Consider the following 25,858-nt stretch of genomic DNA (forward strand, 5'->3'; position numbering starts at 1 on the left):
TTAATTAGGAAAATCTTAAAGAGTGTGCAGAGATGGACAAATTAACAAAAGAAATCAAGAAGAGGATACAGAATATTACAAAGTGTGGTGTAGGTGGTATGAATGGTTGGAGAATAGGAAAAATGAGAAAGAGGGAAAAAAGACGGGAGAAAAAATGTTGAAGATCGAAGTAAAATTTAGAAAGAAAGAATGATGGAAAATAAATTGTTGAATAAGATAAAAGTTAAAGTGTGTGTGAATAGATGTAAATAGTAAGAAAGGATCACTTCGAAGTAGCTGTGGGGAAAAGTGATTATGTATATAAACGTTGTGTGTTTGTATCTTGTGTTTAATGTTTTCAAAATAAAAAACTTTAAAAAAAAAAGAGGCTGATGTCAGCTATTTTGGTTTCCTAGCCCCTTCCCAAGCGCGCAGGACCACCAATTCCATCGGTCGCCTCACCCATCCACCCGTGCAACGTGGTCACTGGGGAAGTGGCGAGGCCGGCAAAAGCTCCGCCGTTCCACGCGCAACTTTTTAAAAGAATCCTGAGGAGAAAAGCGGGCGCCACCCTCCGCGGGAAGCCAAGACGCCTTCGCTCCCGGGCTCAGGTCCACTTTTTTACACACATATAAATATACACACACACACATGCACACGCGCTGGGAAAATGGCCGCTCGTCTTACACAACATGGTGGTTTTGGGGCGTGCACGTTCACGCGGGGTGGGGAGGTGGGGTGGGTGTTTCTTAACCTTGCACCGAGCTTCTGGAAAGGGCTCCTTCCTTCCTTCCTCCAAGCGCTTCGACTCCCCTTTTTCTCCCGGCGGGAGTTGGGGGGAATAATGAATAACTTGAATTCTCCCTCGGATGCGATAGAGACGGGGGGAGGACACGGCAGCGTTTTGCACGCCCATTTCACCCTGCAAGCACAAGCACACCCACACAGAGAGAAAGAGAGAGAAACCCTCGTTTCCTGGCGCGGCAAGGTTGGCAGAGGTGGCCTTTATTTTATTATTTTATATTTTATTTTAATTTATTTTAATTCGGCTCTTCAAACCCGGGAACTTTCTGCAAGCCTTTTTTTGAATCAAACCCTCTCCTGAGCAAGAGAAAAGAAAGAAGAGAAAAAAAACGCGCGCCTCCGCGTGATTTGCACGGGGGTGGGGGGAAACCTCCGCGTGCAACGGACAGGCGTGCAAAGCCCTTGCACCACCCCGCGTCAAGCCTACACAAGCCCGAGCCAAGGTGCAAAAAAACCCCCCAAAAAATACAAAAAACCCCCAAGGGTTGAGAAATAGGCAAACGCGCGGCTTGCAAACCCGCCTCCCCACCTCCACCCCCCGGCCAAGCACCCACTCGCAACCTCCCACTCGCAACCTCCCACCCTGCGCCCGCATTAAAACGATTGCAGACCCCCTCCACCTTTTTCGCCCCCCACCTTCCCTTTTCCCCTATTTGCAGCCACCAATCAGAGCGCCGTCATCCCGGGGCGCTGCGGCGGCTCCGCTTCCAGCCACGTGGGTCTCCGCCCTCCGCCCCGCTCGTGCTCGCGGAGGGCTCGTGGCCAGCGCCGCCGTCGGTCTGCTCCTTGAGAAGTCGCCTCCGGAAGCTTTTTCCCCCCCCCCATCACCTCCCGTCCCCGATTCCCAGGGAATTTCCTCCCCCCCACCCACCCCCGATCGCGTCTGTTTCCCGTCCACCCCACACCCCGGGGGAGATCGGGGCTGTGGCGGAGATCGAGCCAAAAGCTTCCTAGCCGGGGACATGGTGGGCTTCACGGTCCCCGCGGAAGTCAGCGTGTTTTTGCTCGACGTGGAAGGCACCACCACTCCGATCACGTTTGTCAAGGTGAGTTGTTGGGGAGTGGGAGTTGCGTACGTTGCAAATCCTCAGGCTTGTAGGAAAGGAGGGTTTTTTGGGGGGGGGGGTGTAGACGGGGCTATTGCAAAAAAAAAAAATTATTTTTTAAAAAAAAACCACCCGTGGCTTCCTCTCGCGGGAAGCAGCCGCCTTTTGCCCTGCCTAAAACTTGCAAGCGCGTGGGAATTGGGGGGGGGGGGAAGCGGTGGGGGAGGGGACGGATCTCCTTCAGTCTGGCTTTCTTTTACAAAAAGAAAGGAAAAAAAACACGTGAGGATCGGGCCCCCCACGCGTGTGGATCGCGCAGCCGGTTTAAGTGGTTAGTGGGGAAGATGCTGGATTAACCCCCCCCCCCCCCAAAAGTAGGCTCTTCTCTTTTAAGCACTGAAGCCTGGTTGGGTTAGTTAGAATTTACAGTAGTGGCCAAAATTGTGGGAACCTTTTGGGGAAAAGTGTATTTTCTAAAACTAGCTAATAATACCACTTTTTTGGCGGGGAGGGGGGGAGAGTAATACCATAAAATTATATATATCAATGGAAAGATAATTTAATCAAGAATGTAAGAATGTATTGATGTTAATCAGTAACTTTTATGAAGGATTTGCTATTAGAATAGCAGTTACAGTAGAAAGTAGAAAGGTGAAACAGGTAGAAAAAACGAGATATACAAAACTTATCACCATAGAAAAAAATGAGATATACAAAAATGATCACCATGTCAGTTAATACTTATTTGGATAACCTTTAGCACGATACAATGTTTTCCCATGGAGTGAGCCAAGTCTTTTAGTTTTGCAGCTGTTATAATGTGAAACCAAGATTGAATGACTGCTTCTATTTTATTTTATTTTATTTATTTATATTTGAATTTATATACCGCCCTTCTCCCCCTAGGGACTCAGGGCGGTGAACAGCCGAAATTAAAATACATACAATATAAAAGTTAAGATAGCTAAAATAAATTAAATCAGTCGGCCCCCAATTTTAAACCCCAAAGCTATACAATTAAAAACTCTCAAGGTTGACTCAGCCTTCCATCCTTTCTAAGGTAGGTAAATTGAGGACCCAGTTTGTGGGGGCAATAAGCTGACTTTGTATAAATATACAAAAGTATGAAGGCTATTGCTTAACGCATTGTAAGCTGCCCTGAGTCTCCGGAGAAAGACGGCATATAAATCAAATAAAAAAAAAAACCTAACCCATAAAAAGCCTAATTAGGCTAGGCCGGCTTGCTGAAATAAAAACGTCTTCAGGGCCTTACGGAAGGTCCGGAGGTCCGGGATCAGTCGTATTCCGAGAGGAAGCTCATTCCAGAGGGCGGGTGCCCCCACAGAGAAGGCTCTCCCCCTGGGGGCTGCCAGCCGACATTGCTTGACCGATGGCACCCTGAGGAGGCCCTCTCTGAGAGCGTATTGGCCGGTGGGAGGTAGCAGAAGGCGGTCTCGTAAATACCCTGGCCCTAAGCCATGGAGCGCTTTAAAGGTGAGAACCAACACCTTGAAGCGCACTCGGAAGACCACCGGGAGCCAGTGCAGCTCGCGCAGGAGAGGTGATATATGGGAGCGGCATATCGCTCCCGTAATCACCCACGTGGCTGCATTCTGGACCAGTTGGAGCCTCCGGGTGCTCCTCAAGGGGAGCCCCATGTAGAGAGCGTTACAGTAGTCCAGGTGGGAAGTGACGAGAGCATGAGTGACTGTTATTAACTGTATTAACTGGGTTTTTATTGCTGGGTTGCTTCTGACAAACAAATTTCTTCGCTCCATAGATTTTCAATTGGGTTAAGGTCTGGGCTATTCCCAGGCCATTCCAGCAGTGGTGGAATAGGATTATCTTGAAACTCCAAAAAAAAGGGATGTTATTAGCCATCAAACCTCAAAAATACACTTTTCCCAAAAGGTTTCCACAATTTTGGCCACGACTGTAGAATCAATCACTCAGCCCAGCCTAGCTTGTAGGGTTGTTTTGTGGGAAAAGGAAGGAGTGTTAGTACATCCGGTTTGAGTGGAACAAAAATCAAGGCAGGGTGGAAATTGTGCCTGGGTGTCTGTATTTCCTGTGGTTTGGATGAGAGTGACAGTGTAGGACAGTGTTTCTCAAATGTTGGCAACTTTTTAAGATGGGTGGATTTCAACTCCCAGAATTCTGGCTGGGGAATTCTGGGAGTTGAAGTCCACCCATCTTAAAAGTTGCCAATGTTGAAAAACACTAGGGTAGGATATGTTTTTTTTTTTTTTTAAGTGGAGACAGTATTAATAGTTTATCTCTGTACAAAGTGCTGGGTTGGGTGTGTGCATTTTCTGTAAAGCTATGCTGACATAGGAAGGAAATTGATTTAAGTTGAAGACTAAAAAGATTAACTGTTTGGTAGCTTTTACTTAAGGGAGTCATGTGGTTTAAAAAAAAAACCTTTTGCGTTATATATTTATTATTTATTTATTTTATTTTATTAAATTTCTATACCGCCCTTCTCCCGAAGGACTCAGGGCGGTGAACAGCCAGAAGATAAAACACAGAGATACAAAAATTTAAAATAGATTAAAAATGAATTAAATAATTTGGCTGAATTTAAAATACCCCATAATTTAAACAGATTAAAATTTGTATTTAAAATTTATATTTAAAAGGGGAGAAGATTTAGGCCAGGCCAGCTTGATGAAATAAAAATGTTTTAAGTGCGTGAAGGAAGGTGTGCAGATCCGGGATCCTCCGTATCTCCGGGGGGGGAGCTCGTTCCAGATCGTAGGTGCCCCCACAGAGAAGGCTCTCCCCCTATGGGCCGCCAGTCAACATTGTTTGGCCGACGGCACCCGGAGGAACCCCTCTCTATGGGAGCGTACTGGCGGTAGCAGGTGGTAGCAGGCGGTCCCGTAGATAACCAGGTCCTAAGCCATGGAGCGCTTTAAAGGTGATAACCTTTATACTGTAAAGATTACTTTTTAAACCTCACATTGGCCATGCAGTTGAATGTTTGCTGATAATCTATATACTAATCTATACAAAATTTGGCTGGGCTAAAAAGATGGATGGATAGATGGATATGATTTGATGCGGTGTGTTAAGGTGAAACCAGCCAACTCTGAAACATTTAGTAAAGCATTATTAAATGATAGCTTCATGCAATTCAGTCTGAGACTCTACACCAATAATGTTGCATTGCCATAGGAAAAAAAATGATTAAATTATGTTTTATATTTGTCTTCCCATTTTTTTTTCCACAACACCAATCCTGAGAGATAAGTTGGACTGACAAAGAGCGACTTCTATGCCCGTGGGTAGATTCAAACCTGGATTTCTCCAATATTAGTCTTAACGCATTAACTGCTTTGCCTTTTCAAGTACCGGAATAGCCCAGTGCATATTTATTGGGCAGTAAATTGCAGTGCCTCTATGGACTTATTACCATGGAAAGACAGGAAGATATAATAGTTAGGAATCGACTTTCTGATTAGAGGGAGTGTTGACTTATGACCACGATTGAGGCCAGAATTTATGTTGCAAAGCGAGACATTTTTTAAGTGAGTTTTGCCCCATTTTACGACCTTTCTTGCCGCACTTGTTCAGTGAATTATTGCAGTTAAGTTAGTAAGACGGCTGTTAAGTGAATTTGATTTATCCATTGACTTTGCTTGTCAGAAAGTCACAAAAGGAAACCTCATGATTTTGGAACACCACAACTGTCATAAATGCGTGACTGAGGTTGCCCACAGTCTGAATTTTGATCAAAGTGGCCATGGGGATGATGCAATGGTCGTAAGTGTGAAAAAGAGTCATAGGTTACTTTTTTCCCAATGATGTCGTAACTTTGATTGGCCGCTAAATGAATTGTTGTAAGTCGAGGACTACCTGTAATATTCTAAGGGATCTGCTGTTATTTTCTTTCCAGGGCCTGTGAGGTATGCAGCCTTTTCACTTTGCACATACTTCGCACTGCAAAGTAACCCCTCCCATTTAGGGAAAAAAAAGTCACAGTAGCACAACAAAGAAATAATTATGGACTGCAGGACAATGGCATGATTGATATAGATTATGTAATGTGGGGGGGGAGGTACTGCTATGGAGAAGACACTCCAGGGCCAATTGGCTGACCAGATACTACAGGAATTTGGTGTCCCTTCAAGTAACCAGGCTGTAGGTCAGGTAGGGCTTAATCGGCAGCACCTTGAATCGTACCTGGAAGCAAACTGGCAACCTGTGCAGCTCGCAAAGCAGAGGTGTTAACATGGGCATGCTGAGCCATGGCCAATTACTGCCTACAACTTCTGCCTTTTGAATCAATTTAAACTTCCAGTTTGTCTTCATGGGCAGCCCATGTAGAGCTGGCTGCAGTAGTCAAGCCACGAGGTCAGCAAAGTTAACGCGGAAGCAACAGATTCACTTAACAATCGTGTTACTAACTTAATCATCGGCCGTGTGTCGCTTAACCCCTGTGGCAAGGAAGGTCGTAAAATGGCGAAATTCACTTATCAAGTGTTTCGCTTAGCAACAGAAATTTTGGCTCAATTGTGTTCATAAGTCAAGGACTACCTGGAGTTGTTTCCTAAATTAAAGAGATTTATCTTTATCGTGTTTTCTTCCAGAATTGTATCTATTCCACACAAGCATCTAGATCACAGTTGTCCAGCCTTTTGGCTTGCTTGGGCCACATTGAGTGGAGAGGAATTGTCTTTGGCCACATAAAAAATATATAATTTGTCTGTCTGTGTCTGTGTCCATGCATCTTTTATTTTTTACGTTTTATATCTTCTGTGACTGCATTACTAGCTGTCCAGGGTCTCTTGTAGCCTATGGGCCACAAGTCGTTCATGCCTGATTTAGAGTTTCTGGATGAGAATGCATATTGGCATGGAATTTAATTTAAAGGAACTTAAAGGAAGGTGAATCATGTTTCTGTTTTCAAAGACAGTACATTGCCTTAAATACACATCTCACACCAACCTCCAAATGTCCATGGAGATTCTCAGTCATCCAGGTCATGTTTGTCCCAAAGGTGATTTTTCAAGAGGCAACTGGACTTTCTGGTTTTTCTTTGAAGACGTTTTGCTTCTCATCCAAAAAGTTGAGAGCTGAAGTTGTGGTCCACCAGCAGCCTGCGGAGCTAGCAGCGGAGTTGGACAGTGAGGAGGCTGGGGAGGAACATGGGCCAGTCCTGGAGTCTGGAGAAGCTCAGACTACGGGCTCTGCATCGGAGGCAGAGATGGGGCCAGGGCCATCTGGGAGGTATTCCTCCAGAGTGGGATATCAGAGAGGCAGAGGAACAGGGAGGAGCCTGTTCCTAGTGCACGCATGCACAGAGCTGCCAGAAGACAACAGTTAAAACTAAAGGGACGACTTGGGAGTAAGGCCTGGTGATTATTGGCCCTTTCCATAAGGTTTAAAAGAGGAGCAAAGGCACGTGGGTCCTTCGCAGGAAAGCAAAGTTGTTAATTCTGTTCCCAGTCGGCATCTGTTTGATTCTGGACTCTGTGTGGCTTTGCCAAGTAGGTCTTTGGCAGCATGTCAAGGGAGATAAAGGTTGGTGATTATCTCGAAGGACTTCTCCCGAATGACTTTTTGCAACTAATTGGGACTCCGCTGTGAATGAACGTAATTCACAGCTGTTGCAATAAAATATGTTTTTAGGACTACTTGTGTGTTTTAATGACTCAGGAAGCCTAGGTCACAACAGAAGAAGCTTCTTGGATGAGAAGTGAAATGTCTTTAAAGAAAAACCAGAAAGTCCAGTTGCCTCTTGAAAAAAACACCTTTGGGATCGACCTCCCGAAGTACTGTTTGCTGCAATCTAATGCACAAATAGGTCATCGGCACAATTAGTCAAACAGAGGTGGAAGTTATCACTTTTGGTTGCCCAAAATTGGGCTTTGTTTCAATTGACCTTAATAACTTTAACAAGGTCTCTTATATAGAATTAATTTTCCCCATGATTTGCTTTTCAAGCACGAGCAGCCAACCTTAACCTACGTGACTTATTTAACATGAAGGTCACATCATGGTCACTTAGCAAGCCCAGTAGACCTGGACATGGAGATCTGGCAGACGTGATCAATCTTAGTTTAATGTAGTTCTATCTCATAGAGATGTTCCTCAAATTATAGGCTTTTTGATGTTTTAAGAATAGCACTTACAGTTGCTGATTCAGCATTTGATTATGTAGCTAATTGAAAAGCACACGGTCTGCTGGAACAGGAAAAAAATATAACAGGAAGGAGGAATCGGTCTCACATCACTGGCATACAGGAAGTCCTTGACTTACAACTATTCATTTAGCGACCGTTCAAAGATACAACTGCACTGGAAAAAGTTGCTTATCGCCAGGGTTCGTATTTATAATCACAGCACCGACAATCAGGTGATCAAAATTTGAGTGCTTGGTAACAAGCATGTATTTACAACACTCTGTGTGTGTGTGTGTGTGTGTGTGTGTGTGTGTGTGTGTGTGTGTGTCTCACACTTGTCATTTCAAACCTTCCCAACTAGATTCCAATAAACAAAATGGGGAAAGCCGGATTCACTTAATGACTTAACAACTGCAATGATTTGCTTAACAACCATGGTAAAAAAAAAAAAGGTCATAAAATTAGTCGTGACTCAGTTAATAACCGCCTTACTTAGCATCAGAAATTCTGGTCCCAATTGTCATAAGTCAAGATCTACCTGTATGTCAAAATTACTGTTTTTCCATTGGGCCTATTTGAGTTTATTGTATTAATTATTGAGGGGCTTTTGCAGCCAAACCAATCAAGAGCCTTAAAAACTAAACCTATTTGTTATCACCTACTTAGACTATGTGGGCAAGGATACTTTAAGAAGAGATTCTTCATTTGTTTTTAACAATGAAGTGCCTTTTTTTAAAAGGTTAATACTTTGAAGGAAAAAAGGAGGAGAAAAGGGGGGGAAAGATTCCCCCCTTGCCCCCCCCCCCCACTTTTTTTAGGCCAAAGAATTTGAAAGAATATAATAAACTTTGTAAATAAAAATGGTGACAGTTTATAAAGATTACTAGATACAAATAGAAATACATGTTATTTCCATAGCAAGGAAGATAAATCAGGAATGGTTAAATTGATTATTTAAAGAGGAAAATACGTTCTTATTTGGATATCACTTCTGGAATTTGTGCATGTGAAAAAAAAAACTTTGATCTTGGTTTGGTTGATTAGAAAGATTTGGTGTTATAGAAATGGCTAGTTATATATTAATGTCTAAAAGCAAAAAAGAAGAGTTGGAAGTCTATGCCCTCTTTTCTTTCTTTTTCTCTTCCCCCTTGTATTCCACACCCCTATTTCCCCCGTTCCCTTTCCTGCCCTTAATTTCTTATTTTCTTTTCTTTTTTGTATTTTATATTTTATGTAATAAAATAAAAAAAATTAAACGGACAATGAAACTGCAAAAAAAAAAATCTGCATTTATTAAGGTATATTTACTCTCAAAAAAGATTCTGTCTCTTTTTCATCTTTGCTCTTACTAAGTATGCTCACTATTTTCCCTAGCTACGTGTGTTTAAATTTCTCTTCTGAGAATTAGGTTGTATAGATTTGGTGAAGTAACTGAATTAACCGTATTGGATAAGCAATGCTTTTGAAGATGCCCCCAAGGTCTGATGTTGTTTCCAAACATATGTCTACAGTAGCTTAAAACACAGATATCTTTTTGTTGTGTCCCCAGGATATTCTGTTTCCTTACATCAGGGAAAATATTCGCGATTATCTAGACACCCACTGGGAAGAAGAAGAGTGCCAGCAAGATGTTGGCCTGCTGAGAAAACAGGTAGAGCATTGGACATCTCTTATTCATTATTTATTTCATTTAAAATACTTGTATAGCCCAGTGGTGGGTTGCCCCGATTCTATAGAACCGGTAGTAAAACTGGCGGGAGGCTCCGCCCACTGACCCTGATGTCATCAGAAGCGATATGCGCAGAAGCAAGGCACGTGCGCAAGTGAAGCGAGCGCACAAGCACAATCCCATTGCGAAGCGGTAGTAAAGGTAAGTAGAACCCTATCCTGGTATAGCCACTTATCAACACTCAGCCACTCAAGCCACTCAACACAACTCTGGCTCTTCTCATGCCAGTCTGATATTGGCAGAATAACAGAGTTGGAAGGGACCGTGGAGGTCTTCTAGTCCAACCCCCTGCTCAGGCAGGAAACCTTATACCATTTCAGGTAAATGGTTGTCCAATCTCTTCTTAAAAACCTTCAATGATGGAGCACTCACAACTTCTGGAGGCAAATCATTCCACTGATGAATTGTTCTAACTGTCAGGAAATGTCTCCTTAGTTCTAGGTTGCTTTTCTCCTTGATTAGTTTCCACCCATTGATTCTTGTACTGCCTTCAGGTTCTTTGGAGAATAGCTTGATTCCCTCTTCTTTGTGGCAACTCCTGAGATATTGGAACACTGCATTCATGTCACCCCTAGTCCTTCTTTTCACTAAACTAGACATATCTGGTTCCTACAACTGTTGTTTGTATGTTTCAGCCTCCAGCCCCCTAATCATCTTTGTTGCTCTTCTCTTTACTCTTTCTAGAGTCTCCACATCTTTTTAATATTGTGGCAACTAAACCTGATTTTCTCCATGAGGATCCGTTGCCCTTCAGGTCTTCAAATGTTATTATTGCTTTAATTTGAGTCCATCCATCTTGCTATTGGCCGCCCTCTTCTTTCCTTCCAACTTTCTAGCTAACCTCCAACCGACATAAATTCTGACTTGCCAAATTGCTGACAAAATCCATACATTAATGAGGTATGGAAGAAATATTTTTTCCCTTCAAAACCTATTCACCTGGAGACAATTTTTATTTGCCCAGAAGTCATACTAATCTAGTAGGAGGTGCATTTTTTTCCCTTTTAAATCTATGTAAAAATTGCATACAGGCCTGCACAGAAATGGCATTGAGGAAAAATACCGAAACCTCCTTTTTTACGACTCTGTAATCCCTTAATTCAGGGCATACTGTTAAAAATAAAGATTATGAGGACATGAATAATATTTTTTTAACAAAATGAAAACTAATTGCATGGCAAGATGCCATGAATTAAAGCAAAACAGCACCCTTCCCAAACTCTGTTAATTTATAAGGTGCTCCCACTCTTCTTGAAAGCTTCCAGTGATGGAAGCTCCCACAACTTCTGTTCCATGGGTTGATTGCTCTTGCTGACAGAAAAGTTCACGTTATTTATTTATTTATTTAGAAAATGTATATAGCCGCCTACTCACTCGCAGTGATTCTAGGTGGCTTGCAAGCAATAAAACACAGTATAGAAAATAAAAATAAAATAAATAACCCAACAACACACACACACACACCGAGCAACAGTAAACAGTTAAATGAAGCATTTGATGGAGTCCATCCCACTTCTGGGCTCCTCAGGCCCGCTAGAAAAAAACTGAGTCTCCAGGACCTTACGAAAAAGTGTCAAAGTGGGAGCCAATCTAATTTCTGAAGGGGTGATATTCCAAAAGGAGGGAGCCACCATGGAGAAGGCCCTTCTCCACCAGACGTATCTCCTTAGGCCAGGGGTCGGCAATCTTAAACACTCAAAGAGCCATTTGGACCCATTTCCCACAGAAAAGAAAAAACCGGGAGCCACAAAACCCTTCCCATGCCTGACTATTTCCTGAGTGGCCACAAAACTAGCATATGTAGTTGAATTAAACGTTCTGTTTTCTTCTGAAACTTTTCTTTTCTTGGATTTATCCATGGTTGGCCTACCGGGGTCGAAAAGCTCAATAAATGGCATGCCAGTGGGTGTCGCACATTGGCGGTTGTGACGCATATTTTGAGCGACAGAGCCGCAGCAGAGGGATGAAAGAGCCACATGCGGCTCCAGAGCCGCGGGTTGATTACTCCTGACTTAAGCTATCACCTTGCTTGTTCTCTGTTTTGATTTCCTTAGGCTGAAGAAGACTCTCATATGGAGGGAGTGGTGCCTATCCCACTGGAAACCAGGGATGGAGAAGAAGAGGTTGAACGGGTCATCCAGGCCGTGATAGACAATGTCCTCTGGCAGATGTCTTTGGACAGGAAGACCACAGCTTTGAAACAGCTCCAGGGCCACATGTGGAGAGCGGCCTACGAAAATGGCCGCTTGAAGGGAGAGTGAGTAGTTCCTTGTGATGGGCAGACTTCTTCTATGGCTGAGGCCGCTTTATACATTATATCTTTCATTATCCAAGAGGTATTGCAATGAAATGATATCATCAGAGGGAGCTAGGATGGAATGTTTGGCTCTTTATCAGGGGGTGATTTAATACAAGTTTAGGTAGGTAGGTAGGTAGGTAGGTAGGTAGATAGATAGATAGATAGATAGATAGATAGATAGATAGATAGATAGATAGATAGATAGATAGATAGATAGATAGAATTTTTTATTGGCCAAGTGTGATTGGACACACAAGGAATTTGTCTTTGGTGCTCTCAGTGTACATAAAAGAAAAGATACGTTCAAGAATCATAAGGTACAACACTTAATGATAGTCATGGGGTACAAATAAGCAATCAGGAAATCAGTAATCCTCAACCATTGATTTAGCAACCATTCCAAATTACAACAGTACTGAAAAAAAGGGGGACTTATGATTGTTTTTCACACTTACGACCGTTGCAGCATCCCCGTGGTCACGTGATCGAAATTCCAGATGCTTGGCAACTGGTTCATATTTATGACGGTGGTCGTGTGATCCCTTTTTGCGACCTTCTGACAAGCAAAGTTATTGAGGGAAGCTAGATTCAGTTAACAACTAATGTAATAACTGCAGTGATTCATTTAACAGCTGTGGCAAGAAAGGTCGTAAAATGGGACAAAACTCACTTCACTACTGTCTTGCTTGGCAACAGAAATTTGGGGCTGAATTGAAGTCGTAAATTGAGGACTACCTTGTCACAGAAAGAAGCATTTTCTACAATGACTCTACTGTATGAAATGCTTTTTCCTCATTTTATAAGACACTTCCCCCCCCTTGCACTGTTTTTTACCATGTTTCCCCAAAAATAAGACCTCCCCTGAAAATAAGACCTCCCCAAAAAACAAGACCTCCCCAAAAATATTTAAAGGCATGCACAGCCAGTCCCTGCCATTTCCTCTGGTTAGGGTTAGGGAGACAGAGCTGGAAATTAGGTAAGACGGCAAGAGGAGCCCCATCTTGCTCCAGGCACCCCAAAATAATAAGACCTCCCCAAAAATAAGGCCAAGCGTTTATTTCAGGGTTCAAAAAAATATAAGACAGTCTTTTTTGGGGGGAAACACAGTACATCCTTGGAAAACAATATTTTTGCTCAACCTTTCCTTAAATATTTTATGATTATCTGATTTTACCATAGATGTTTTAATTGCTTTTCAATATACTTATTTGTCATTCACTGCTTAGAGATCATGATTAGGATAAGCTTCCAGTGATATCTTAAAATATTGGTGAGGAAAGCTGTTTCATTGCCTCTTCAACAATTCTGTCTCCATGTCCTTCCTGGCCTATTCCAGATTCTTTAAGGATGTCGTTCCCGCAGTGAAAAAGTGGAAAGAAGCAGGAAGAAAGGTGTATATTTATTCCTCTGGGAGTGTGGAAGCTCAAAAACTTTTGTTTGGAAACTCTACAGAAGGTGATATTTTAGAGGTAAGCATACAGTCTCAATATCTACGGAGATTCTCAGTCGTCCAGGTCATGGTTGTCCCAAAAAGTGCTTTTCAAAAAGGCAACTGGGCTCTCTTTGAGATTTTTTTTTCCCTTGAAAACATTTCACTTCTCATCCAAGAAGTTTCTTCAGTTCTGATTGAATGGTGAGGAATGGAAGGATCTATATTCTTCACAGTCAGCTGGTCGTTAGCACTCTGAAGATCTGTCTTTAGCTCTCTCAGAGTCATTGAGGCAACTTGTAAATTTATCTTTACCCTCAAGATCACCTGAATCAGTGCAAATGGGTGTGGAGTCTTCTTGGGACTGCTGAAATGACTTGTGTTGTGGACAGGAGATAGTGATATTGTATCCCTTCTCCTCTGTTGAGAGGGGGCTGCTCAATTTCAGAGCGCTAACAACCAGCTGACTGCAAAGAGTATAAATCCTTCCCTTCCCCACCATTCATCTAGAACTGAAGAAGCTTCTTGGATGAGAAGCAAAATGTTTTCAAAGAAAAAAAAAAACAAGAAAGTCCAGTTGCTTTTTGGAAAAGCACGTTTGGGATATACAGTCAAAAGATGAACCAACTGCCCACACAGTGTTTCCCTGCCAAAGATAGTAGCACTTTGTGCCTCTAAAACAACAGTAATATTACAAAGGCAGCCACTGTGGTATAGTGCTTAAGATATTGGACTAGAACCAGTGGTGGGATTCAGCCAGTTCGCACCACTTCGGGAGAACCGGTTGTTAACTTTCTGAGCAGTTTGGCAAACTGGTTGTTGGAAGAAATCATTAGGGCAGAGAACCGGTTGTTAAATTACTTGAATCCCACCAATGACTAGAACTATAGGAATCCCAAGTTTCTAGTTCGGGGTGTCAAACTCAGTTTCATTGAGAGCCCTATCAGTGTTGTGTTTGACCTGGGGGGAGGGGAGGTGGCCAGCTCGACATCACTTGTGTCGGGGGCACCTGTGGTGGCCAAGTGCTAAGGCAGGACTTCCCTCAGACTCTGCCTCACTCTCATTATAATCTTCCTTCCTTCCTTTTCCTCTTTTTTCCTTCCCTCTTCATTCTCCTTTCTTCTTCCTTTCCCTCTTTTTTTCTTCCTTAATCTCTTCCCATCTTTCCTTCTTTTTCTTTGTCTTTCCTCTTTTCCTTTCTCCTTTCTTGTCCCTTCTTGCACGCTCAAATGGTTTTGCTTTTAGTTTGTTTTGCCAGCGCTCTGCCAACGAAAACAGAGTTCAGGCCCCGTTTTCTGCTGGGATGGCCTCCTGCAACCGCACAGCCCCCCCCCCCTCCATTTTCAGTGGCAGAGGGCTGCAGGAGGCCATTGTGGCCAAAAACGGCCTGGGAGGGCCATGCATAGCCCTCCCGAGCTCCTTTTTCGCTGGCACCCCGGGGGGCAGTCCTTTCCAGGGCGCCACCACAGGCCAGATCTATGTACCCCGCAAGCTGGAATCCGGCGCACGGGCCTTGAGTTTGACACCCCAGTTCTAGTCTGTCATCAGCCATAAAAATTCCTCAACTGATTTTGGGCGCGTTCCAGTGTTGCTTACCTCAAGAGGATTGTTGGAGGAATAAAACTAAGAACTACCGCTACATGTTCTTTTTGTAATATTGCATCCAGTTTTGGTCACCACAATATTAAAAAAAAGATGTTGAGACTCTAGAAAGAGTGCAGAGAAGAGCAACAAAAATGATGAGGGGACTGGAGGCTAAAACATTTGAAGAACAGTTGCAGGAATTGGCTATGTCACGTTTAATGAAAAGAAGGATTAAGGGTGACATGATAGCAGTCTTCCAATATCTCAGGGGCTGCCACAAAGAAGAGGGAGTCAAACTATTCTCCAAAACACCTGAAGGCAGGACAAGAAGCAATGGGTGGAAAATAATCAAGGAGAGAAGCAACCTAGAACTAAGGAGAAATTTCCTGACAGTTAGAACAATTAATCAGTAGAAATGACTTGCCTCCAGAAGTTGTGAGTGCTCCATCACTGGTGGCTTTTAAGAAGAGATTGGATAACCATTTGTCTGAAGTGATGTAGGGTTTCCTGCCTAAGCAGGGGGTTGGACTAGAAGACCTCCAAGATTCCTTCCAATTCTGCTATTCTGTAATGTTCTCCTTCCACCTATCAGCTCTTTGATGGTCACTTTGACACCAAGATAGGACCTAAAGTTGACAGCGAGAGCTATCAGCGGATTGCTGCAAGCATTGGATGTGCCACCAACAACATACTATTCTTGACGGACGTCACTCAAGGTAATAAATCTAGTGGCTGCTCTCTGGTGTGGTGAGTGGGCACACGTCTAGTTGGTGCTAGAGGCAAGACGAGAGCATGTGCCCTGAAGGTCAACAGCAGCGTGGAGCAAAAGTTTTACAAAAATAATTGCCTTATGTAATTCCCCCTTTAGGGAAGAGGAGCTGTAGAGGAGATGCTTTGGATCTAAAACCAGGGTGGATTTGATTTAAATCGAGTTGATTTAAATCACAATTGAAATCATGATTTAAATCACTAGTAAAAAGGCTTGATTTAAATCAACTCGATTTAAATCATAATTTTTAAAGAGCAACTGTCATCTCTGCTACTCCTTTGACCCACTGTTGACTCACCGATAGTCCCAGTGTTGCAGAATATACAGCCTCATACTACATAACTAAGCTCCATTTCATGCTGAATAAACTAAATTATTTATGTATCTTAAATAGAAAACTATCGTACGATAGATTTTTACCCCCAAAGTTTTTTATTAAAATAAATTCGATAAAAATAAAAATAAAATCCGATTTAAATCAAAAAAAATCTGATTTTTTTGATTTTTTTTAAAAAAATCATTGATTTTTATCCACCCTGTCTAAAACTGATCGGGTTTAATGTTTGACACCACTAGGTGGAGCTTGGAAACCTCTGTCCAGGCTGATGATTTTAAGGCAACCACAATCCACTAAAGTCTGCTGGGTGACTTCCACAGTGTTGGGGTTTGAAATTGCCAAAAAAAGGAAAGGGGAATATCCCTATTTTAATTCATTCCCACATTTTAAAAAAATGTCTCTTGCAAATGTGAGAGTAACAGGATTGTTTCTGTGGGCAGGGACTTTCTGATGGGAATGTCAGATTAAGCATTGTTCTCCCTTCTCCAAATTATTGCTTGAAATGGTTTGAATGCATTCTTGTTAGGAATTTTTACAAAACCATATTCCAAAATAAAAAAAATATTTGATGCTACACATCTTAACAGCAGCACGAATAACGTATGCAAAAAACTGGAAACAGGAAAGGACACCAACGGAGGAAGAACTAATAGATAAGATCTTAGAATGCACTGAGATGGACAGATTAACAAAAGAAGTTAAGGAAAAAGAAGAGACAGAATATTATAGAGTATGGAATAAATGGTATAATTGGTTTAAGACTAACAATAAAGAACAATAACTATCAGAAGAGAAAAATAGAAGTACAAAATAGAGACGTATCAAATGCGCGGAGTGGAATAAAAATGTATATAACATGAAGGTAGAAATGTATAATAGTAAAGAGATAGATAAAATGTATAGTTCTCTATAGGGGAAAAAAGGGGGAGGAAGGAAAAGGAGGGGAAGAAGACGGAGTAAAAGATTAAGATAAAGGGGAAGAAGAATAAAGTAATAACGAAGACCATTATGAAACAATGCTTAAATATGATAAGTTATTTATATGTTGTATGTTGTGTAAATGTCTTAATATGTGTTCTAATAAAATTACAAATTTTTATAAAAAATATTTTTTTAAAAAAGAAATGGTTTGAATGCAGGGATTTTTTTTTTTTTACCGTGTGCTTTCCCCACCCCCCCACCCCCGGCTTTATAGATAAGCCCCTTACATGTAGTCTTTGACTTACTGTAGCAGGGATCTCCAACTTTAAGACTTGTGGACTTCAACTCCCAGAGGTCTGGGAGTTGGAAGTCCACAAGTCTTAAAGTTGCCAAGGTTGGAGACCCCTGTACTGTAGGACTGTAATAGAGCCTGCCCACTAGTGTTGTAAGTTGTGACAGTTGTAAAACGGAATCGTCTCCTGGCCGACCTGATTTTGCAACCTTTGTTTGGAGGTGGTCATTCAGCGAATCACCGTGGATGTTAAATGAACCCACAGTTATTAAGGGAACGCCGCAGTTGGTTAACTAAACCTGTTGTTCAGCTATGGGGTTGCTTTTGCCAAGACGGGTTTCAGCAAAGAAGTCGTAAATCACAGTCCTGTAATCACTGGACACTGCAAGCAGCCATAGAAGCAGCTTGATTGCTGAGTACCCAAAATGTAGTCATGTGACCATATGGGTGTGCAATCATGTGACCATTGGAACTGGGTCATAAGTATCTTTTGGGGCGGTCTATCATAATTGAATGGTGCTAAGCCGACCCATCGTAAGTTGAGGACTAACTATACAGGTAGTTCTCAACTTACAACAGTTCGTTTAGTGACCGTTCAAAGTTACAATGGCACTAAAAAAGTGACTTATGACTGTTTTTCACGGTTATGACCTTTGCAGCATCCCCATGATCACGTGATCAGAATTCAGATGCTTGGCCACTGGCTCATATTTATGACGGTTGCGGTGTCCCAAGGTCACATGATCCTGTTTTGTGACCGTCTGACAAGCAAAGTCAATGGGGAAGCCAGATCCACTTAACAACCAGGTTACTAGCTTATCCATTGCAGTGATTCACTTAACAACTATGGCAAAAATGTCATCAAATGGGGCAAAATGAACTTAACAAATGTCTCATTTAACAGAAATGTTGGGTTCAATTGTTGTAAATTGAGGACCACCTATAGTTGGTTGTAAGGAAATGGGAAATACAGGTAGTCCTCGATTTACAACAGTTCATTTAGTGACTGTTCCAAGTTACAACAGCACTGAAAAAAGTGACCTATGACCGTTTTTCACATTTACTACCATGTTTCCCTGAAAATAAGACCCTGTCTTATATTTTTTTTGAACCCTGAAATAAGCACTTGGCCTTATTGCCTTATGATAATAAGCCCGATTGGGCTTATTATCAGGGGATGTCTTATTTTGGGGGAAACAGGGTACCATTGCAGCATCCCCCTGGTCACGTGATCAAAATTTGGATGCTTGGCCACTGACTCGTATTGCAGTGTCCTGGGGTCGTGTGATCCCCTTTTGTGACCTCCAAACATGGAGTCAGATTCACTTCACAACTGTGTTACTAATTTAACAACTGCAACAATTCACTTAACGGTGGCAAGAAAGGTCGTAAAATGGGGCAAATTCACTTAAGAAATGTCTTGCTTAGCAACAGAAATGTTGAGCTCCATTGAGGTTGTAAGTCGAAGGCTATCTCTACCTGGACCGAACAGGTGATACCCCGGAAGTAGCCAGTTTGGTGCTGTCCGGACATGAGCTATGGTGGCGCAGTGGTTAGAGTGTAGTACTGCAGGCTACTTCTGCTGACTGCCGGCTGACTGCAAATTTGGCGGTTCGAATCTCACCAGGCTCAAGGTTGCTTCAGCCTTCCATCCTTCCGAGGTGGATAAAATGAGCCAGACTGTTGGGGGCAAGAGGCCGACTCTGTAAACCGCTTAGAGAGGGCTGTAAAGCAATATATAAGTCTAAGTGCTATTGCTATTGTCTAAATGAGCCTCGCTTTGTGTCCTTTAGAAGCAGATGCTGCCGAAGAAGCGGACATGCATGTCGCTGTAGTGATTCGGCCGGGCAACGCAGGACTGACAGACGATGAGAAATCGTATTACAGACTCATAACCTCTTTCAGCGAACTGTTCCTGCCGTCCTCTGCTTAATTTAATTTGCACCTAGGATTAAGGAAGAGGGATGGGGAAAGAGGAGAGGAGCAGCTGAGAAAAATCCTCCTTACCATTTATTGTCATTCCTGCCAGCGATAAAAGAGTCTCAAAAACAGGACTATTGGGCGCCTGACTTCCCCGATGACCCAAAATTGGAACCCGATGGAAAATTTGCCGGTTCTGTGATTGGAGCAAAGTGAAGCTCTCAACAAGGGGTTGCCTTGGTTTTTTCTTTGGATTTGCAAACGGAAGAGTCAAGAGATGCAACTCAAAAGAGAAGGTCCTCCTGTCTTTTGGAGGTCAACCGGTGGGATGCAAAGCCCACCTCCCAGTCAGTTCAAAGGGGCCAGCAGTGAAGACTTTCCTTACAGGATGTGTCTTGGGTATATACTACAAACTCCTCATCTTGTATTGGCGTCACACTTGATGGCAGGTTTTTAAAGTCTTCTGGTCTTCTTGTTTGTAGTGAACGTAGGGGAAATCCAGACTATTTATAGTTGAAAAAAACGTGGCAAACGGAGCTCTCTGAATTGATTGGTCTTGGGAAAGGGAAGGAAAAAGTAGCACAGGCAGCATTAACTCAATCAAACATGCAAGCTAGTAAGAACATCTGTGCCAACTGGAACATGTTTGCATGTGGAAGGCATGATTGATCCTTTGTCACAAAAAAGTTGCATGATTGCTCAAAGGTTGTCCTTAAACCTGGGGGAAAGGGAGTGCTTTATTATTAATTTTTTTTTCCTGGGATCAAATAGCTGGAAAATTGCATTCTAAAAATCCTGCAGGTTAGTCCTTTACCTAGTGCGCTTGAAAGTGTAACGGAGACCTTAATTGTTTTGTGTGGCTTCACTTGTTCCTTTTATGTGCAGCATTTCAAGAGTGGTAAGCATGTCTCAATGTCGACACCGCTTCCTTTTCCTTTTGGTTGGTTTTTCAAGGCCTCCCGAGTGTTTCCAGCAATCCAAAATGGAAATACTTGTCTCTTCAGCATGTTGCACATTTTTATGTTCTGCTAGAAGTGCTATTTTGCTTCCTCAAACCCTACTCCTTCTCACGAAGGATGTAAGGGGGAACAATCCCAAAATCCTATTGAACGGAACTTAATGCCAATATTTGTTTCCATTTGGCCAACCTATTTACCGTGTTTCCCCGAAAATAAGACCCTGTCTTATATATTTTTTGAACCCTGGAATAAGCGCTTTGCCTTATTGTCATGCGCTCAAAAGCCCAATTGGGCTTATTATCAGGGGATGTCTTATTTTGGGGGAAACAGGGTAGGAGTTACATCCTTGCTTGGAAATGGGCCTATTGTAACAACTGCAAAGCTGGATAAAATACTGAAATCGTAAGGTGTCATCCCAATTTAATTGGAAATGTCCAGAGAATCTAGTAGGCTGCCCGGAGTCTTAACAATGGAACCAAGCACACAGTATCTAATTCCAAAATTTGATGTCCTCTATGTATGTTGTGGGCAGCCCTTCCAATACTTGAAGATGTTGTTAGAAATCGGCCTTGCGGTTGTGTTCCAGTAGAAAGGGGTGATTCTCAGAAATCCCCTATACAATCCATGTACGGTAGGAAAAGTCAGACATGGTATTAAAATTCTCGTGTATTGAGCTTATAAATCCTTTCCCAGTCTGGATGCTAATGGAGAGTGGCTCCATATTACCGATTTAATCAATGTCAATATAGGATTGTCGCCTTGTGGTGCATGTCTTGCCTTTAAATAAAATCTATGACTGAAGTAGAAGATTTGTGTCTGAAAGTAGCTTCAGCTTAGGTTGTTGCCCATAAAATGTGCATTTGTGAGGGGAAAAGTCAACTTTTTATTCTTCACTGTTGATAACTCGTTCAACATCTTTTCAGTTTCCGAGGTATGCCAATGAAGACAATCCTGTCCAAATCAAGGAAATCTCTGCTCTTGTGTCTAAACCTTTAGGTATTTAATTCAGATTTTCCTCAGACACATGTCCTTTACTGAGGCTCAGATCCAGATCAATACAGGTAGTCCTCGACTTACAACAGTTCGTTTAACGACCGAAGTTACAACAGCATTGAAAACAGTGACTCGCGACCATTTTTCACACTTATGACCATCACAGCATTTCCATGGTCGGCGTGATTTACATTCGGATGCTTGACAACTGGTTCATATTTATGACGGTTGCAATGTCCCAGGGTCATGTGACCATCTTTTGGCAACCTGACAAGCAGGGTCAATGGGGGAAGCCAGATGGCTTCATTTAACAACCATGTTATAATTTAACAATTGCAGTGAGTCATTTAACAAATGTGGCAAATCGTAAAATGGGACAAAACTCACTTAACAAATTTCTTGCTTAGCAACTTAAGTTCCGGGCTTAATTGTGGTCATAAATTGAGGACTACCTGTATTACTTACTACTTCTTGCTCTGTTTTTCCGTACTACAGAGCTTAGGAAGAAAAGAGTGCAAATACAGATGGTCCCCACCTTACAATTGTAATTGAGCCTGGAATTACAGCCGTTAAGTCATGCTAAGTCATTAAGTGAGCCTTTGTAGGACCAACCTGATTTTTCATTTTTGCATTTGCAGCAGTCATTAAGTGAATGCCATAGATGTTAAACGAACCATTGTCCATGGTGGGGTTTTTGCCAGAAACAAGAAGTAGATGCCAATTTTCCAACAAAGAATATTGTAAATACAAAAATAAGTGAATAAAATTGCAATCATGCAACCATGGTTATTGCAAAAGGACATAAATGTAGACAGGTTGCCGGGCATCCAAACTACAATCATGTGATCAGCGGGAGCAGCCATTTTAACTGAATTCAAGTCATAAGTAGCTTTTTTGGGAGGGTCCATCACAACTTTGAATGGTCAGTAAGCGACCAGTTACAAGTCAGGGACTACCTGTACCTTCCCCATGGAGAAAAATGTAAACGTCATATAATTCCCTTTGGCTTTGGCTGAACCATTTCTGGATTATCTGTCTCTTGCCTGCATGAACACAGATGTTTCTGTGAGTATTTGAGCAACAAGGCTATTCTCGGTGGGTTCCTCTGAATATTTTTAATTGCTTGGCATTTGGGCTCAGCTTTATAAAGCAGGCAAGAATGTAAACATGCTGTGTAGGTGCAAGCACAAAACAATACCCAGGCTTTCCATAAAAGAAATTTATTTAGTGGTCACGTGTCAGTATACAGTTATGAAGTCTTTGCTCAAACATATTGAAAAATGTGCCGTAAGAAATACTTAAAAGGTATTTACACTATTGTGAAAAAAAGTTGGGTTGCATATTCGATGGAGAGAGAGAGGAAATGTTCACAAAACAATTTTTTCCCCTCCCTTTCAGGAAAAAAAATACAAAATATAAATGATACAACATAAACATTAAAAAAAAAGTTCACAATGAATTATTTACAGTAAAACACATTTTAACAGAAACCCATTTAGCTGCTTGTTGGCGGATTTTTTTGTTTCCAACCTTTTCGTAACTTGAGAAGCACAGCTGTTTTGGATTCCTCTACAGCTGGGGAAAGGAACCTGTTACCCACCAGATGTTTGTAACATAATCTTGCCATTGGCCATCCTGTCCGGAGCTGATGAGAAATGAGTTCCAAAACATCTGAACAGCATTTAGCTATCTACACCTGACTTAAAGCGTCTCTCATCAACCCCTCTAATACAGAAACACGTGTGTATTTTACAATTCTGTGTGCGTTTATATCCTACATTGAAAACCATTATCACTTTGACAGGTCTCCTATTTCTAATTATTAAACTTAAGCTTTTCACCCAATTCACTGCTCTCTCTCTTAAATATTTTCTGACTCCTATTTCAAGCATTCGCTATCTCACATCGAGATTCTGGCCCCATTCTTGAAATTTAATATTTTGGACTTAATCCAATTTATGTTCCAAGCCCTCCACCTCCCCCTCATTTCTGTTCAGCGAGAATTAACTCTGATGTAAAAGTAGATAGGATTGTGTGGCAAACCATTTCATCCCAAAAATCTATACCTTCAAGTGTAGTTATATGATTATTCCATATGGCAAATTAGCAACTTTTCAATTGCCCCTTTACAAGCTCCTTGTTATTGCTACTTGGTTAACGTTCCAACATCTTCTGACGCTTCAAACCACGTTACACTTTTCTCCTTAAGTAACAGTTCTAACCCACAGCTTCACATTGGCGTAACTAGTCTTAAAATTCCAGCATAGAAACATCTTCCAATCTCTGAAAAAAAGATGGATGTAAATATACAGGCCATATATAGGGAAAAAGAAAACTCATATGCAACTTGGAAAAATTTAGAAAGAGGATTTTGCAGGACAGGCCCTTGAGATTCCTGCCTCGATGCAAATATTAAAGGCTCAGAAACAATCCTATCCCAATCCTAACAAGCCCATCATTCATCCATTCACTGGGCCCCAGAGGGAAGCCGCATAAAAATGTTCCTGTTTCTTTGTGTTCTTGTTCTCCAAGTCAGTGAGAAGTGAACCTGTTTTCAGTATAAAGGGTGGCAAAAGCACCAGAATATGGGAAGGCAAGTAGGCTGACAATCCAAGCCCTGGTTTTTGTGAGATCAAGCACCATCTGCTCACACACTATAATGGATCAGGCTGCAGTAAAATTGGCAGTTCCTTTCAAAGAGTCTGAAATGCAGAAAACGGGAGGGAAAGAGAACAGTGCACTTCAGCAGACAACTGACCCCAGAAACTCAGTAACACGGGAAACTGGTTTGCAAACCTCCACAAATAATAGTCATGGGAACTGTAGATTCCATGGCCAAATGTACAGGTTATAGTAAAGCTTATACACAAATGATCTGTAAGATACTAGCCGTGGTATCACAATCATAACCCTGTCACAATCGTAGCCTCTCTTCTGTATGTTGTATGCATAGACACCAGATGCAGCTTGCATTGCAACTTGACACTTGGTTTTGCAAATCTGGATACACCTCCTCCACCCAGTGGATGCCCTTATGATAGGTCCACAGACCATGGTTGCTGCATGATCCTGGTCTAAAGCTTATTGCAGGTAACATGACCCTCGCCACTTTTTATAGTCACTCAAGGTGCAGCTGCATATACTGTACGTATGGATAGCAGTCATTCATAGTTCTCTACCTCTTTTTTGCGTAACATAACGATATAATGCAAAATTAAGTTCTGCCAGCCAGTCACGAGAGAACTATGGGGAACAAACCTAAACCCAACATCTCCTACCGTGTTATAAAATGTCTTAAGCAACCAAAAAAAAAAAAAAGGAGCAAAGAGGTAGTGTAGACAAAATGTTTCAAACTGAGCCGTTTCGAGGACCAAGCACCCTGTCCTAAAAGTGTGACAACTATTCTAAGCAAGAAGTGGGCTGTTTTGAACATTGAGGAAAATGTGCCAGCAGTGCTCCGCCTTGAGCCCAGAAAATGTGCAGGAAGTTTCCCGCTTTGCGCTTGAAACAGCCATTTTGCATTTGAGGGAGGATCATTTGAGAAAAGGTGCTCTTTTTCCCCCAAAAAAAAACAACTGGATTTTTTATTCCTTGAAGACGTTTCACTTCTCATCCAAGAAGCTTCTTCCGTTCTGACTGAAGAACTGAAATGAACTGAAGTCAGAACGGAAGAAGCTTCTTGGATGAGAAGCGAAACGTCTTCAAGGAAAAACAAAGCCCATTTGGGACAACCATGATCTGGGTGACAGAATCTCCACAGAATTTTGATGCAGGGTGTTTGTGCTCAAACCGAAAGCGATTCAGTTGGAAACATTTTGTGAATCCATGCAAAGAGGCATCTTATTCTTTCTTCAGAAGAAAGTTTGGGCGATTGCAGAGATAAATTAGCAAAAAAACCCAAAATTTAAAACACGGTAAATGAAAGGGGCCGCGAGTTCAATCCTTGGACATCAAACATCATCCGCCTGGTCAGTTGGGAGTTGGGTTACACCTGATCTGTTTGATACTCGGAGGCTTCAGAGAGGCTTTCAGAGAAGCTGAGGAAATTCTCTTGGTACTCGGAGCAAATGATCTCGAACCGGTAGTGTCTGAATTCCACCGCGAAGGAGCCGAAGAAACATAGGAAGCACATCACCATTCCCCACTGGATCCGTGACGCATGCATGTGCAACTTAAACTCATTCATCAAAATGAAATCTGAAGGAGGGTCAAGGAAAATGCACAGAAACATACACAGTAAGAGGAGCAAACAATGAAATGCCTCTTGGAATCGGCTATACCCAGGAGTGGGCTGCTGGGGGTTCGCTGAGATTCGGGCTGCTGGGGGTTCGCTGAGGCCCGCCCTGCCCCTCCTAGGAGTCCCCATGCGGTCTTTTTGGATGCAGGTTAAGTGCAGGGTGTGTGCGGAGGCTCGGGACAAAGGCGAAAAAAGGACCACCGGAAGTTCGGAAATTTCCTCCAGAGGGCCTGGGGAGGCTGTTTTTGCCCTCCTGGAGGCTCAAGGAAAGCCTCTGGAGCCCAGGGAGGGCAAACCCCCCCCCCGTCGTGATGAAGGAGACTGGCTAGTCCACGCCCACCATGGCCACACCCACCAAGCAACAGGGCAGAGAACCCCTTGCTAAAAGTTTTGAAGCCCACCCCTGGTTATACCTGAAACCTACATTCCATC

General features: G+C 42.3%; 2 protein-coding genes across 7 annotated transcripts in view; one reads left to right on the forward strand and one right to left on the reverse strand.

The window, feature by feature from the left end:
• Positions 1-1,179: 1,179 nt before the first annotated feature.
• On the forward strand, positions 1,180-21,003 carry ENOPH1 (enolase-phosphatase 1). The gene is made up of 6 exons (XM_034431194.3): positions 1,180-1,829; positions 9,507-9,608; positions 11,741-11,943; positions 13,322-13,454; positions 15,591-15,714; positions 19,111-21,003. The coding sequence occupies exons 1-6, from the start codon at positions 1,746-1,748 to the stop codon at positions 19,248-19,250; spliced, it is 786 nt and encodes a 261-aa protein (XP_034287085.1). The 5' UTR covers positions 1,180-1,745; the 3' UTR covers positions 19,251-21,003.
• Positions 21,004-22,393: 1,390 nt separating this feature from the next.
• TMEM150C (transmembrane protein 150C) overlaps positions 22,394-25,858 on the reverse strand; it is a 42,936-nt gene continuing 39,471 nt past the window's right edge. For all 6 annotated transcript variants that reach the window (XM_087875039.1, XM_034431184.2, XM_087875040.1 and 3 more), the window contains one exon: positions 22,394-25,386. In XM_087875039.1, coding sequence (XP_087731165.1) covers positions 25,175-25,386 — 212 coding nt within the window. In that variant the 3' untranslated portion in view covers positions 22,394-25,174. The remainder of the gene's footprint in view (positions 25,387-25,858) is intronic.

The sequence above is a fragment of the Pantherophis guttatus genome, chromosome 8 (assembly GCF_059756535.1).
Source record: "Pantherophis guttatus breed Tessera chromosome 8, ASM5975653v1, whole genome shotgun sequence".
NCBI lineage: Eukaryota > Metazoa > Chordata > Lepidosauria > Squamata > Colubridae > Pantherophis > Pantherophis guttatus.

What these genes read in the sequence shown, in the direction of transcription:
- ENOPH1 (XM_034431194.3), top strand. Translation starts at nt 1,746, where the DNA reads ATGGTGGGCTTCACGGTCCCCGCGGAAGTCAGCGTGTTTTTGCTCGAC. An exon ending in CAGAAGGTGATATTTTAGAG is followed by an intron (nt 13,455 to 15,590) that starts GTAAGCATACAG and finishes TCCACCTATCAG; the next exon opens with CTCTTTGATGGTCACTTTGA. An exon ending in CTTGACGGACGTCACTCAAG is followed by an intron (nt 15,715 to 19,110) that starts GTAATAAATCTA and finishes TGTGTCCTTTAG; the next exon opens with AAGCAGATGCTGCCGAAGAA.